The following is a 15762-nucleotide window of genomic DNA, read 5'->3' as shown; positions in this document are numbered from 1 at the left end:
TTACGGCCGTAACTCTATACGAAAATTTGTCATCGACATGCTATATCATTGATCGTGTTTACGATCGAAATAAAATTATTATGTAACCGCGGCAACCTACACCTGTTCGCAAAATAAATGCTGAAACAATAGATGTTATATTATTTCCGTGCAACTAATTTTAAAATAAAATTGAGAAATAGAAGGTTCAGAGTTTCCTGTTTACGTTCAGACAAATTCGAATTCCTCCGCGGTGAATTACTTTGCTTCGTGCATGGTTGTTCTTGACAAGTTAAAAATGTAGCTAAATTGTACAATTTGTGTAACGATATATATATGTTTGTTTTTATAGAGAATTATCGCGAGATATCAAGAAAAGGCGAAGCAATATACCCGGTTTTATAAACGGGGTTTCAGCAGGGTAATCAGTCGATGATACGACTATGTGAATGTTTGAAGAGATATATTCTACAAATATTATTGACGAAACAAGAAAAGATAATTCATATATTCCGCAGTTTATGAAATTTTAATCTATTAGCTTGGGATTTTTATGTTAGGCGCAAGATATTGAAAAACATTGTACTATTTTGTTGCATCAATTTTTTAAATCTTTTCTTTTTTCGATAAGTATTTTTGTCTCTGTAAATGTATCATCGTATATCATTCTAAAACTGACAATTTTCCCTTATGCATATAATTTTGATCTTTTTAACATTTACTTAATATTTATTCTAACAATAAAATATAAATCAATAAAATCGGATACTTCATATGCATTATAGATTGAACAGAGAACAGAGAAATTACGGATAGAATTCAAACGATTCTTTGTTAAAAATACGATCTTTCTTTATCAAGTTAGACAGTCATGAGCATGACTCAATATTACTAGGCAAACTGTTAGTAATTCTATTTGAATGAATAACTAATCTGCTTCAGTCATGATTAAGCAATGTAAGAGAAGAAAATAAATATCACTTAAAACGTACATGAAATTCGAGGGACCTGTTGTCTGAGAGTCCAAGTGAACGATCACCTGTCGCTATGCATTAAGTACATTTATGTTACTTAAGCGACTCGGCACGTGAAACTGTATTTTAATCAGTCGCGTGTCGTTTTGTCCTTACTAAACCGGTTCGAGAAATGCTACACAAATGAAATGATAGCTGTGCTTGTTATATAAAATATGGAAAGTAGAGCGTTCATTGGAATATTTAATGGATGGAATAATCTATTTAAGTCGCACTTTTTAAAATCAGATTCATCAAAATACGAAGTTTCATAAAAATGCGCAGTTTACGTATTAATTCAATTGTACAAAAGAGCTGTGTTTTATTGTTCGTAATCATCAAACACGCTACTATCCGGTTCAAAATAATCTCTAGATCCTAGAGTTACATGTTTGCTTTCAAATTTTTCTGACAGTAATCACATTGATCGCGAATGACCATCATACTGATTGCCAGTTGGCAAATAGATAATACGGTGATACGACATTAGCAAGAGTTCCGTATCAAATTCACAGACTGCACTAAAATTGTGCAATTTAAATTTTAATACAAAATTAATTTAATTTTGTTAAAGTATTTGTACCGTACTGAAATTATTTAATTTATATTACCGAAGTAGCTGTTTCAATTTTGTTAAAATAAAATGCTGACTGATATAAAAGTGTTAGTTGTAAGAAAGTTACTGCAATCGCAGAATTAGTATTCGTCAGTACACTACGAATCAATATCGATGACAAAAGCATCGTGGTATCTCGATAATTTTAGCTCTCAGTATTCTAGGAGTGAGACCTACTCAGCTTTTATTGAAAACGCACAGCATTCTGTTACTCTAGACAGGCTGAATCGTTTCTGAATGAACACACGTGTCAACTGTTGTTCTCTCTCCATAGAAACATTCATTAACTTCTAAACACGATAAGGAAACGGAAAAAGGAAAACCATCGCCCCTATTTCATTAAATGCTACTCATCTAATTAATGCAAAATACGTATTAACGGGTATTAAAAATTTCTCATGAAACATCAAGGATACATTAAAAAATGTAATAAACGACCACACAAAGCGTACGGAGTCTTCTTAGAATAATTACTTGTCTGTCGTTTAAAAGAAACTCGGGTTTTGATTCGCAACCGTTAAACTTTATTACGCTTCTTGGACACCCTTTTACAAAGAAACGCGTGCACATTGCGTGCAGCAGCTTCTGCGTAGATGCGTGCCACACGCGATATGAAAGGTCTTGATTAAGGGAGTGCACGATGCTCGTTACGCTTTCAGAATACATATAATTCGCGTTGAATTTATTGATAATTTGATAAGCAACGACATCGTTTAAACAATGCCTAAACGTCTTATCTAAATTTGCGTTATTTTTTTTTTATTAATTCTATTTCATTTTAAATTAACAATGATTTTTTACTTCTTCTGTTACACTATCGTTATTTTCCTATCATTATTATATTAGGAAATTTTCTAGACGAATTTCAGAGGAATAAAATTAATTTCTTTTTATCTACAATTTAACGGACGACGTAATTTTTTTTATATTAATCTTATGAAGAAAAATTTCTTCTTAATTTCGGCGTTTATGTTCTACAAATAGAAGATTCGATTTTAATAGAACAACTTTTTAAAGAAGAGGAAAACTTTTTAATCTGAATATTCACAGTTTGGAAATGAGGGATTCAATTTCGGTAAGTGGCGTTTCAGAGGAAAATGCAAGTTATTCTGTTTCGCAAATTATTTTCCAATCCCTATATAACGTTAAACCGCGCGAAAAACACATGGTTGACGCTGTAATTGTCTGTAATTTCGAGTTGATGATAGTATTCATTATCGGTTACATCGACAAGGACGAATGTAAATTCGCTAGGAAGACAGGAAGGAACAAATAGATCGTGTATGATATGATTCATCCTTATCGTGACTCGAAACAGTCGTCAGTACGAATAATTATTATCAATCGATCGAAATATTTACTCTCGCTGTCATGTTCTCCTATTCCTAGTTTGGAACCATGCTTTGGAATAAACAGATCGATGCACGTGTTTCGTAAACGCTTGTTACGATCTTTCAGCGTACCCGTATCTCTGGCAAATCGCAAACCAGTGAAACATCGACAGCTTTACGAACGATTCACGTTTCAACCGCGTGGAACGGTCAGGTTCCTCGTGTCTCGCGTTACACACAACGTACCTTCTACTTATTTTTTGGAATTTTTATTGAACTCAGTAAGAAACGGAAAACTTCTGGATATGACGGAATTCTGACGTAATAAACGCTTTTAGTCTCGAAGAAATGTAAGGAATGTTAAGTTTCAAGATTTGTTTGTTTGAATAAAGAAACAATGGTCAGATTATTTAAAAGAATTTTTGTTGAAGCTAAACATAACAGCAGTGAGTCGTCGTAGCACCTGATTTATCCATTCTTTAACAGTTTATTACATCTACTTTTCACTCATATACAGTGACTCTAAAAAATATTTGCAAAATTTTGAAACGTTCTTTTCATTTTCATAGTACCAAATTTCTGTAGTTGTATGAAAACACTAAATGATACGAACTTTAAATTCAATGTAATTGAAGCTGATTAACTACTATACTATGTGAACGATATAAACAAATACGATAATATACAAATATCGTTTGTAGCTAGTGTAAACACCTCTACGTATTCTCGAATCTATAAATTACGAAATATTTGCTATTTCCTATTAAAATGATTACCAGTTCGTCATGTTCGAAAATTTACACAGACAATTTTCCAATAAGGACCCGAAAACACGTAATACTCCAATTTTCTTCCAGACACAATGAACAGTATATAAGTGTCAGTCCCCTTTCTTAACTCTCGTGTAACTTCGACCACGTTTCAAATCCATCTTTCCACCTTTCAAAGCATTCCGTGTTCCAAAAATTCGCTCCAAAGTACCCTGTCACCGTCCACGCACCTATAGCCATGCTTTCTTCCCTTTAATGTATTTTCAGCGGGTTGAACATACCATACAGCCATGACTTTACTCCCGGAATACGTGTATATCAACACACACATCCACCAGCAAGCACACTGAACGCAGTCAGCTGACTGCAGTCGGTGAATAGCAAGGCACAAGAAAGGAACCGTGGAGAAACAGGCTCACCTTGAATGAAACCACTCTGCCGGTATTTCAAAGCATCCCTCTGCACGATTTCTCTCCCAGCTGTCTTCCCGTCGATCGAACTTCCAGGAGAGCAACATACATACGCCTTCCGGCTTCAGCACGCGCGAAATCACACGTTGTCACACTTTCTCTGTCAACTTTTTCTCATTGACGATGATATCAGTAACATGCACTTGATTCTATATACGTTGATATATATATATATATAATGTTTTTATTTTCGCCAAAACGGTGTGGATTTAGGTTAAACGCCCATGAGGCGTTTCGAAGAAGTAGTTGTGACGCATTCGTTGGTGTAGGAGTCACTAATACGTATCCGGTGACGAACGGCGATCAACGCCGGCTCGACACTCACTGAGCCACCTTTCTACGCCCGTCTCTGGCGTCGACCTTCCGCGCCTGCGTACCTCCTTTGCGTCATTTCCCTCGCAGTAGCGTAGTTTGAACAACTTCGAATATCTGGGGTATCTTCGAGCAATTGTTGCGTCGTGAACACGTTTACGAACTTTTCTTTTTCTTCTATGGAGTAAGCAAGTTCTTTAATGTTTAAATACTTTTTAAATGTTAAATACTTTACAGGAGATCTTTTACTTGAGTTAATTCAGAAAACAAGATATCGATCGTTCGATAATTATCATAGATATTACTTGTTCTTTACCTCAGTTTGGCTTGCGTTACGTTTAGATTGAAATTAATTTCTACTGAAATTTTTAATCGCCGGGTTCAAAGGTTGGTTTGCGAATTTTGCGTGGACTGTGGACGTTTGTGTTAAAATACGCAAAATATCTGAGATAAACTATTTATTATAATATGCAGCGGATAAAACAAATTTTTATTCAAACCCTGTTTCGTTATTTATAATATGTATAAAAATATGGAATTGCATAAATATTAGCAATTTGATTATTATGTATTACAGAATTATACGTTTCTTCGCAAATATTAATCCAACTGAATTAATTAATATTTTACATAGCTCGTAGACGTATGAATATTTTTGTTCCTAAAAAATTCTATTTTACTCCATCCTTGATCCTCTTCTAATCCAGCTTTAATTTAGACAAGAAAGACTATAAAACGAGAGACTACAAAACATCTCTGTCACCTCTTCTAAATATGTAATCCAGCTGAAGATCGCTGAAGTGATCAGAGATATAGAACTGCAATAGAGCTTTTAGACAAGAAGTATAAATTTCGCAACAAGGATACAGAGAGTGAAATACCAATTTTGATCTATAGTTACTTTGGCTTCTGTGATTGTCTTTTAATGTTAACAGAAACGCAGAAGGACGATGGAGGTATTGGACAAGAAAGCGAGATTGTAAGAGAAACACAGCGATGGTAGAACGTTAACTTCAATTCGTATCTTAATTTTGATCTTATTATTTTGCTTAGATATTAGTAGGAGGTTAGGATTATGGTGCAGGTTTTAGGTAAGGATAGAAAATCGTGGAAGATGAATGGAGCTAACAATAGACTTACTTTAGACCATAGCTCAGCTGGGTTCCTATTATTCTCGGAGGAGCCCCGGTGGTAATAGGATCACAGACTGACAGAGGTATTCGATAAGGAAAATGAGTCACTCAAGTTAGCTGGAAATTTGCATATTTTTTAATTGCAAATGTAACCGATTAGTGTCATCGATTGACGGATAGATGGCAATAGCAGTTCGTTGTCTGTGCCGAGTTGAATGAATGAATTGAATTGAAATTGAATAAAAAACCATCACGATAATGATAAGCATCATTATCATCATCATAATCATCACGCAATACAAGATGAAATAGCGTGTCTAATCTGATCTTATTTTTGGAATACATTATTAGCAAACGATTGATAGAAATTTGGGAAACAAATGTAATTTTAAAATTTGCAATCTGAAGACCCTTGCAGCCTGATTTAATTTTATACGTTTGTTTCAAGTTAATATTTTTGTTTTCTCATTTTCTTCTTCTTTTAATGATCATAAAATTATGATATGGAGTTTTTATCGCCGTTAGCCACTTCTGATGGTGTGATTCTTTGAATTATGGTCGTGATTAAAAATTTTCAAAGTTTGTATAATATATATTATAGAATTAATCAACATCTAATTTCTTCATGACCCAGTGGAAAAAGGCGAGAATAGAGAAGCTGAAACTCAGTGGCACACACGTCGCTTTTATCCACGCCCAAATACTGAAAAGTAAAGAAAGGATAAATTAGAATTTATTGTTCACATTCGATGTATATGTTTAATAAAATTGTACTTACTTGAAATTATATTTATATACTTAATAGTGCATATAGGGTTACGTATATTTTACGAGGTAAGAAACCAATCATTTTTATCTCAGGAAAGAAACTAAATAACACTGGCTTAAAAATATAATAAAGTATGTAATTAAAAGTTTGTTGGGAGACTAATACCGAGGAACATAAAGTAGCGTATCTATAATACTTCATACTTTTTTTTAGCTTACATGCCCTTTATGTGTTTTTACTTTCTACCATACTCTCGTTCACACATTGTAATATTTCAGCATTCATATATAAGAACAATTTATACAATTCTAAAAAAAAAAAAAAAAAAAATACAAAATTCATAGTAAATAATTAAACATTATCTACTGTAAGATTTTACTTTGTTAATTGGTTAATTACTACCAAAATCCAGTTAATTCAATAGAAAATTATACCTACTTTAGAAATAACTAATGCTCAATATCTTATAACAATTTATCGATTTACTTGTAAACGTTATCATCCACTTTAAATGGATACGAGGTAGGAATAGACCCACATTCGAAGACAACCACATGTTTAATCGGTATATCATCAGCGTCGGTTTTCGTCTGTTCGATCTTAAAAACTACGTCTTCCCCTTCGATTACCTATCGACGTAAAAATATAAATCACGATTCTGTAAATATATATATTTTTCCTTACTTATATTGTTGTGGATATTTATGGGCTTATGGGAAATTTAAAAATACAAAACTGCACTCAATGCTGAAGAACATTTAGTGGATGAAATGAATGCTCAGGTTCTATTTCCTGAGCTGTCTTCATAAGAATATAACTTTACATAAACATTCGCAGTTTATTGCGTTACCTTTCCAAATACAGTGTGTTTTCCATCTAGCCACGGTGTGGGAACAGTTGTAATAAAGAATTGACAACCATTCGTATTCTTTCCAGCATTTGCCATACTGACATACATGGGCCCATTATGGCCAAGGACAAAATTCTCATCGTCGAAGTATTTTCCATAGACGCTGATCGATCCAGTGCCATCGTCATTCTCTATATCTCCACCTAAAAGATGACCAAGTTATCAAATTGTGAACTAAAGTTACCCAGCTGTAAACCGAATATAATTCTTTGACCTCAATTTTGGTTACCTTGTATCATAAACTTCTTAATTACTCGATGAAACCGACTACCCTTGTACGTTTTCCCTCCCACCCCATCAGTGGCTAAAGTGATGAAATTCTTTGTGGTCTTAGGCACGACATCGCCGAACAGTCCTATAACGATTCTTCCTGCTGGATGATCGTCTATCATGATGTCCAAGTACACTTGATCAGTGACGGTGAGATTCTCAGTATTCTGACATAAAATTTTGGAAATTAGTGCAGAGAAATGAAAATCGATGATATAATTCCAAATCCAGAAGTCTCGATTCTAAAAATTTCTATCTTAATTTATGGGCCGATTATTTTTATATAAAAGTTATAAAAATACACAAAATTACAGGAAAAATAAAAATTACTATAAGAATACATTTTATTAATATAAATATAATTAATATTATTAGTTAAAATATGAATATTTCCTTTTATGATACGAACTAAGATATACTTTCATTGTGAAAATAATATAAAATATAGAAACTTCAAATCGCCGTTAAATCAAATGTATCATCTGCCAAATGGAAAGTTTATTCGCGTAAAATGAATCGAATTGAAAATGATAGTAGTTAGCGAATCAAACGATTTTTTACAAAAGGGAAAAGGATAGGGTAAGTAGTGGCACAATGGTATCGTGAATAGTTCTGGCACATTATGCCGATAAATTCTCAATTTCCACGACTTTCACGCGTGTAAACTTGCGTTTCACAAACCGCACCGTTCTCGCTGAGAATCTTCGAGAATCCGACGTACAATGGTATTAAGTGGATGAAAGAAACCTTATACATCCTATATGACTATAAAATGCTAGCGATCTATACTTCGATCTTCTTTTTATCCCCTTTTCGTAATCTACTTCTCTGTAAAAATACATCTTTCGAATTTTATCAGACAATTATCACCACGTAAAGTTTATTCACATATCGGAATTTATACACATTTTATCACAGACATATTTCTTTCAAATTCTATTAGAATTTTATTTCACAAAAATTCCTTGTTGTTTCTCCGTATTTTTTCTTCGCGATCAAGAACACAACGCCAAACTCTCGCGACGATTTCTTTAACGTCGTTCAGATAACGGTATGCAGAAAAACACAGTTGAATCCGCAATATTTCCGTCGTTTTACACGAAATGGTACCTCTAAAGTTGCAGCCAATGCAACCAGACAGGCTATCGCCAGCAAGATCTTCATGGCCGTACGATTCCATCCAGAATGCTTCGAATTCTCTGATAGTTTCTGCTTCATCGTTCAACTCGGACGCTCGGTTAAATGCAAGCAGAAGCACCGCGCGGAGACTAAAGAAACACCTAGGGACGCTTGCGCGGAATGTTCACGTTGAAACTACGCAAATTTTGTCTGAAATACTAATGAATCTAATACTCTAACTAATACTTTGAAAGAACTAAGCATCGTCAACATCGTTAATTAGATGCATTGAAAGTTCTAACAGTTTCTCTTTATTTCATTAAGACGTGCGTGTTTTTATAAATACAAAAATAAGAAATTAGAGTCTCCGCTTATCTCTTCTATCATTTAGTGATTCTAACGTCAATTTTCATTTACCCACTGAGTTCCTTCTGCCTATAAATTAAAAGAAAATTTGTCTTATCTCTGAGACCCTCGAGCATTCCATTATTTCTAACTATGTAAAAGTACATCAAGTATATCAACTTAAAGTATATCAAATAGTTATATCAAATAATAAATTCAATTTCTTTCACCAAGAAATACATCCCTTAACAAACTCAATTTTGATCGAAACAAGTTTAAAAATAACTTTCTCTTTACTAGAAACAATCTTATCTTTCCTCTGAATCCCTCAAACCTTTCACAATCTCACAGCTACTGATATCTATAAAATATCAATCAATCGATAATTGTATCAAACAATAACGGTAATAATGTCCGATAAAACAAAATTTAATCAAAAGAAGGACATTGAGAAATCTCGAAATAAATTTCGAAATTTGTCAACCACCGTGCGAAACAAACTTTTCGCGGGGTCAAAGATCCCCGAACCTGGCGATTGAAGCGCTTCGAGGTACGCTCGTTAAGTCCCGTTATTCCCGATCGTCGACCGGCTCGAATATTATAAAAGCAGGGACCATTGTCGATCCAAGAATAGTTGTGCACGATGAAGAGGACCGGTGAATGCCACAGTGCGCGTTTCATCGCGTTTGCGTCTCTTCTCTTCGTTGTTCTCGTCGCTGAAGCGGCGGTGCTCGATCGTCAAAAACGAGAATTTGTTATTCCAGACTGGATCGAGATCGTAGATGAACCTGCCGCAGAAAATTCGAAAACGATTCAAAGGGCGGTTCGAGTGAGGGACGCGAAGGTAACATACGATGGCGCACAGGTTTGGAGGATTCAGGCATCCGAGGCGCAGAAGGACTTGATATCGAACGTGACCATGGACTGTCAGGAGGCTGGATGTTCGTAAATTAGAAGAATTTATGTTATCGATAGACACGAGAGAAATTATTTATTTCGATGGATTTCGATAATAGGACACTTTACATTCAAAATTATAGAGATTTTAAATTGTAGGTTTGATTTAAGAATCGAAATTTTTTAAGTTGGGAATGAAAGGAATTTTTTAAGGATTCATTCATTTTTAGAATTTCTTCTGTTTCTACAATTAGGAATTAATAGATTTTCTGAATATTTAACAGTAGAAGCAAAAGCTCCAAATTAATTATCAATTGATAGATATATATATATATTTTCTTAATATTAAAATGTTATACTTCTCATTAGTTGCCTCTGGTATTCTTAAAAATTTTGCTGACTAATTGTGCCCTTATCATATCTTTTATTTGTTAATGATTTTATCACGCCAATTGAGGATTAATCCATTGGGTTATGACATAAACTCGGTCTGTTGTAATATACATATATATTACATGTATTAGTATAAAAAATGTAAAAGAATAGTACGAATTTATGTTCCAAGCGAATACAATGCAAATCGCTGAATCGATCAAAGAAATTATTACTAAATATTTAACTTTCTTATTAGAAACTCTCATCCAAAAATGAAACGTCTTTAAAAAATGTTAAGATAGATACAGAGATACAATTGACGTTTTATTTTTGTTCCTCTTATAGTACTCTCGTTATGGACTGGGAATGACACAGCAGTGGACGTAATGGTTCGTTCGGAAGAAATCTCAAGAGTGTCTCGCTACTTGGGACAAAAAGATTTACGATATCATGTAGTGATCGAGGATTTGCAGAAAGCAATAGACGAAGAGAATCCATCGCTTTCCGAGGAAGAGATGGAAGAACTGGAAGGTCGCAAAGGTTTGTAGCAACTTTTTACCATTATTCTTGTATTTATAGCAAATTCCTTTACTATACTTCGGTTTGCTTCCGGTTTCATGCTTTCCTCGCTTAATATTCTCTCCTCTATTCTCCATTTTCCGTACAATGAGCCTGAACTTCAGCAACTAAGACGTTTTAATGATCCGACATGGTCGACGTGAAAAAGAAGCGTCGTTACATTTGACAGTGAAACGATGTTTCACTTGTTATTTTACCCGTTCCACTGACACGAATGGCGACGCTGCGGCAACTCGTTTAAAGCGTTATCACGCAGTCGAGTCACGCAGCGAAGAAAGCCAAGAACAAATCGTCCCTACACGGCCATCGGTTCGAAAGTGATTTAGATAAGTGAATTTTATCAAGTCGAATCATCGTTAGACGTTCCGAGTCAATTTGGCCGAGTGAAATTTCAATTCGTCTAACGACATTTTAATATCTTCTTGTGTTAATGATCTACGATTATGGTCGAGCACATTTGGATTTAGAAATGAGGTCCTTTAAAAATTGTTAACCACAGGTTATTTCCGATAAGAATGTACGAGGTTATTGCCCTCGTCGCGATTTAACCGGTTAACCCAGTTTCAACACCATCGACAATGCTGATTAACATTAACAGTTACATGTGCTCGAGTGTGTCTACATTAGTGTGCGTGCATCTGCAACACACGTGTGACCGCACGTTTTCACGAACAATTTTGTTGTTTCAATCACGGTACCGTTACGCGTTTCCAGCAAGTTCGTTGGAATACGCGTTGGCAATCGGCCCGGTTCGAAAGTCATTCGAAACAGCGAGAAACGAGAGTCTTGGTGATTCGACTGGAATCGCGAATGAATCCAACCTGACGCGATACGTAAATTATTACTAGGCAGATATTTCTTGGTATATACTAACAATTATATCTCATTGAAGTGCTTTCGAATCGAATGATATAGAAATCTTTTCTAAATATATTTATAAAGTTATATCTGATAAAATTTTCATTATTAAACCTTATTGTTATATACTATCTTCAGAACGACTAACATATCAAAATAGAAAGTTTCTTTCTTTGATATTTTAATATTCTATTTTAATATTCTAATATTTTACCTTCATGAGTCAATGTATGTCTGTACTAATAAAACACTATAAAGCAAAGAGTTTGATATTCTTTTGATGAGATGAAATCTCTAATAAGATTTTTCTAGTTTAGACTACGTCAATTCCTGGCTATGATTACAACTAACAGGCAGAAGTACGCCACTGAATATTCAGCTTCTGGGTAATTTTTTAGCCCGTTCCGCTTGGTGGCAGGGAGTCGCGATTAGGGTGCCAAATAGATATTCACGTCCTCGTCCTCTTCGTTATCCTGTAGCTAGCGTGCACGGTATCGGTGGTCCTTGGCGTTTCAGGGGTGAGCTTCTTGCGCGTACAATCCGCTTCGTTGATTCAGAACCGTTCCTCCTAATTATTTTTTTTAAATCACCTATTCATTTATTCTTTCAATATAAAACTGTCATATATTATTTGCTTATTCGTCTCTGAATCCACGGAGCGGAATATTATCATGTGTCGTTTAAGGACACCGAACGTGCAACCTCTGAATAATCTTGAAGGTATACGTGTCAGGTCATCGAATGGAATGGACCAGTTATCATCGACTCGAGGACATCCATGGATACCTTGATTACCTCGCTGAAACTTTTCCCGACGTTTGTTCTGTTGTCAGCATTGGTAATTCTGTCGAGGGCAGACCTCTTAAGGTATGATAAAATACAAAGATTTTCAAGTTATAATCTCAGTCCTTTGACAGTGTAATAAAACGATGATAAATTCAGAATGTACGATCTAGAAGATAATTATTTCTTTATCCTTAAGAGCTGTTGCATTGTTGGCATTATATTTTTGTAAAAAATAAATAACGTTGTTATTGAAAATAATTTAAAACTACGAATACCGAAGAGAAGAAATAACGTGTGATATGTAGGTTTTAAGAATCAGCAATGGACAAGCAAACGCCCCAGCATTGTGGATCGATGGAGGCATCCATGCTCGAGAATGGATCTCACCAGCGGCAGTGACTTACATTATCAATCACTTGGTTGAAAATAGCGAGGATCTCGAGGCTGATTATTATATTCTTCCGGTGGTAAATCCTGATGGGTATGTTTCTATTAATATTATAAAGTGTATATTTATAGAACATTATTAGAATGTCTTATATATTTTTCGTAACCTTTTACGTGGTTTCATAGGTACGAGCACACGTTCACGAGAGACCGTTTATGGAGAAAGAACAGGAGAAGGTCTGTTGGTAGTCTGTGCACCGGAGTCGATCTTAATCGGAACTTTGGTTATCGGTGGGGTGGCTTAGGAACTAGCAAAGATCCTTGTCGTGAAATTTATGCAGGCTCTGGACCGTTCTCTGAACCGGAAACCAACGCCATTCGATACTTTTTCGAAGCTAGCGCTGCTAATTTTAAAGTCAGTTGAATTTTCAGTACACCATTCACTAGATATAGCACAGCTCACAATTATTCGAACAATACACCTATTATATCCTCTTTTGCTTCTATTCTACAATGACCACGGTTTTTATCGTATTACATATTGGTTAGAAATTTTACGTGTTTTGAATTTATCTAAGCGATGTTCATCACCTTTCGAGGTCGTTCGAATAATTATGAGCGGTCTTTTGACCATAAGAATATCTTAAAAAAATGTTCAATTTCAAATTTCGAACACTACATTTTTTAAAGTATCCTCTTAGTATTCGATTAATCGTTTGATTTGCAATTGCTTTTATTTTTTAGGCATATCTAACATTCCACAGTTATGGCCAATACATTTTGTACCCATGGGGTTACGACAAACGCGTTCCACCTGATTATGCTGATCTTGAAAACGTTGGCAGACAAGTAGCGGCAGCGATGAAAAAAGCAGGGGGTGCCAATAGCGTTTACACGGTTGGAAACAGTGCTACTACCCTCTATGCAGCTTCTGGTGGCTCCGATGATTGGGCCAAAGCTATTTTGAAAATGAAATACACTTACACGATAGAATTGAAAGACACTGGAAAATATGGCTTCGTTTTACCAGCTCATTATATAATTCCGACAGCTAAGGAAGCGTTGGCCGCGGTCATGGTCGTTACGGAAGCTTGCAAATCGTTGTAACCATTGACTCGTGGCGTAATTGTATAAATACAACTTTATATCGGTTATTGTGTGTACGGTGTATCTGTGTATTGTAATTATTAGCGGATAAGACGAGTGATAATTAACGAATGATTATTTATTGAATAAAACAAATGAGCAATAACGATCTATCGGTATCATTTAAGAATAATTTAACATGATCATACTGATCCACGTGACGAAGGCGGACACTCTCGTGTAGACGGAGGGCGCGTTCTTTCCGCCGCACGGGAATAAACCCCATGAAACGACTCCCACCACTTCTGCTTCGCCAAACCCGTTTCTCGTGACTAATGGTCCTCCCGAATCACCCTGAAAATAAGAAATTTGTACGTTAGAAAATTGACAAATTTGCAAGATCGGAAGGTAAAAAAGTTTGAATGTTCGGAATCGTGGAAGATGAAAAATCCGAATGTTTGGGAATTTGAAAGCTAGAGAATTCGAAAAATTGGAAATTCAGAAGATAGAAAATCTGAAAGTTTGAAAATTCAAATATAGTACGTGCTAGGTTTATTGATACAATTATATTATTAATTGATAATGATTATATTATTAATGATTATTTATTAATAACTTGAACAGTTCAATTGCAAAATAATGCTGGGTTAAAGATTATTTAAAAGTACTTTGCAAGCAGACAGGCTGCCGTTCAAAGGTCCTGTACAAATATTCGTCGGATGTAGAGGATTCTTTTCCTTCGGCTTTAATGATTTAGCTACTGCTTGCATGCACACATCGTAATCGATGATCGGGAGTATAGCTGCTTGAAGGTTTTCAGGCTTTTCGTGAACACGAGTCCTTCCGATACTTCCCCAGCCAGTTAACATCGCCTCTCCAGTAGGAATAGTATCTGGATACGGTAAAGAAACGGTTGAAACAAAAGGATTTAACTCGAGTGGATATTCCACTTGCATCAGTGCAATGTCGTACGGTCCTATGGTCCTAAAAATATTAAGTAAATTAGTATTTTAATTTTAAAAACATAATTGTAACTTACAAATGCGCTATGAATATTCATGCAAATTTATATTTTTATAGACACAATTAAAATAATGCAACTTAAGTAAAATACTTTGAATATTTTTGCATAGTGTCAGTTTTCAGATTTGCCATAAACGAAGAAAAATTTGTCAGCCTAATTGTAAAACTCACCCATCGTATTGTGGATGAACGAATACTCTATTCACTAATCTACTTTGCTCGGTTTCTTCAACAGCCTCCAATTTATATTTCCCAACAAAGATGTGAAATTCTCCTATTGGAGGTGCCAGAGTTTTGCAATGTCCCGCAGTTAAAATCCATCCAGCTGTCACTAAACTACCGCCGCAGATGTGTCTCGATGGAATTTTTCGTGCTCGGTCACCCCAATGCACCGAAACCTGCCAAGGATGCAACCCTTTCTCCGCGTCTTTTCCTCCGACAATCCTTGTTGGCCTTTGCGCCAGCATCGCCACGCTCGAAATTATTTCTATCGATGAAAAAGTGCGTTCAGATAAGATTATTAACGATATCGTTTATGTACACTGATAAAATTGAATACAAACGAAATAATATTTTCTCACCGTCCATTCCGATGCACAGAGCGAGATTAATGTGAAGAACTATCAATAATCGTTTAAGAATATAATAAACTTCCATTTCTTCGCGGAATTGTTTATCCTATGAGGAATCGAGATCGAGTGGTAAGTTTCGAGAGTGCAATCGCGGAAGAGCAT

At 35.2% G+C, this 15762-nt stretch overlaps 4 protein-coding genes across 14 annotated transcripts in view; 1 reads left to right on the top strand and 3 right to left on the bottom strand.

The window, feature by feature from the left end:
- The window catches only part of Piezo (piezo type mechanosensitive ion channel component), a 29034-nt gene extending 24525 nt beyond the window's left edge, over nt 1-4509 (bottom strand). For all 11 annotated transcript variants that reach the window (XM_076622919.1, XM_076622920.1, XM_076622924.1 and 8 more), the window contains exon 1: nt 4129-4509. The gene's annotated coding sequence lies outside the window, so the exon portion shown is untranslated. The remainder of the gene's footprint in view (nt 1-4128) is intronic.
- Nucleotides 4510-5737: 1228 nt separating this feature from the next.
- Nucleotides 5738-9323, bottom strand: LOC117153196 (peptidyl-prolyl cis-trans isomerase B). The gene is made up of 5 exons (XM_033326976.2): nt 8684-9323; nt 7533-7740; nt 7244-7446; nt 6880-7022; nt 5738-6327 (listed from the first exon to the last, which is right to left on the bottom strand). The coding sequence occupies exons 1-5, from the start codon at nt 8789-8791 to the stop codon at nt 6228-6230; spliced, it is 762 nt and encodes a 253-aa protein (XP_033182867.1). The 5' UTR covers nt 8792-9323; the 3' UTR covers nt 5738-6227.
- Nucleotides 9324-9455: 132 nt separating this feature from the next.
- LOC117153193 (carboxypeptidase B) lies at nt 9456-14160 on the top strand. The gene is made up of 6 exons (XM_076622791.1): nt 9456-9978; nt 10655-10849; nt 12480-12613; nt 12838-13013; nt 13106-13334; nt 13664-14160. The coding sequence occupies exons 1-6, from the start codon at nt 9681-9683 to the stop codon at nt 14024-14026; spliced, it is 1395 nt and encodes a 464-aa protein (XP_076478906.1). The 5' UTR covers nt 9456-9680; the 3' UTR covers nt 14027-14160.
- Nucleotides 14035-15685, bottom strand: LOC117153194 (venom peptide isomerase heavy chain). Its single transcript, XM_076622887.1, has 4 exons — nt 15610-15685; nt 15200-15542; nt 14674-14989; nt 14035-14359 (listed from the first exon to the last, which is right to left on the bottom strand). The coding sequence occupies exons 1-4, from the start codon at nt 15683-15685 to the stop codon at nt 14189-14191; spliced, it is 906 nt and encodes a 301-aa protein (XP_076479002.1). The 3' UTR covers nt 14035-14188.
- Nucleotides 15686-15762: the final 77 nt, after the last annotated feature.

Source organism: Bombus vancouverensis, chromosome 11, assembly GCF_051014615.1.
Source record: "Bombus vancouverensis nearcticus chromosome 11, iyBomVanc1_principal, whole genome shotgun sequence".
NCBI classification, from domain to species: Eukaryota; Metazoa; Arthropoda; class Insecta; order Hymenoptera; family Apidae; genus Bombus; species Bombus vancouverensis.
This window is presented reverse-complemented; position numbering and strand designations above follow the sequence as displayed.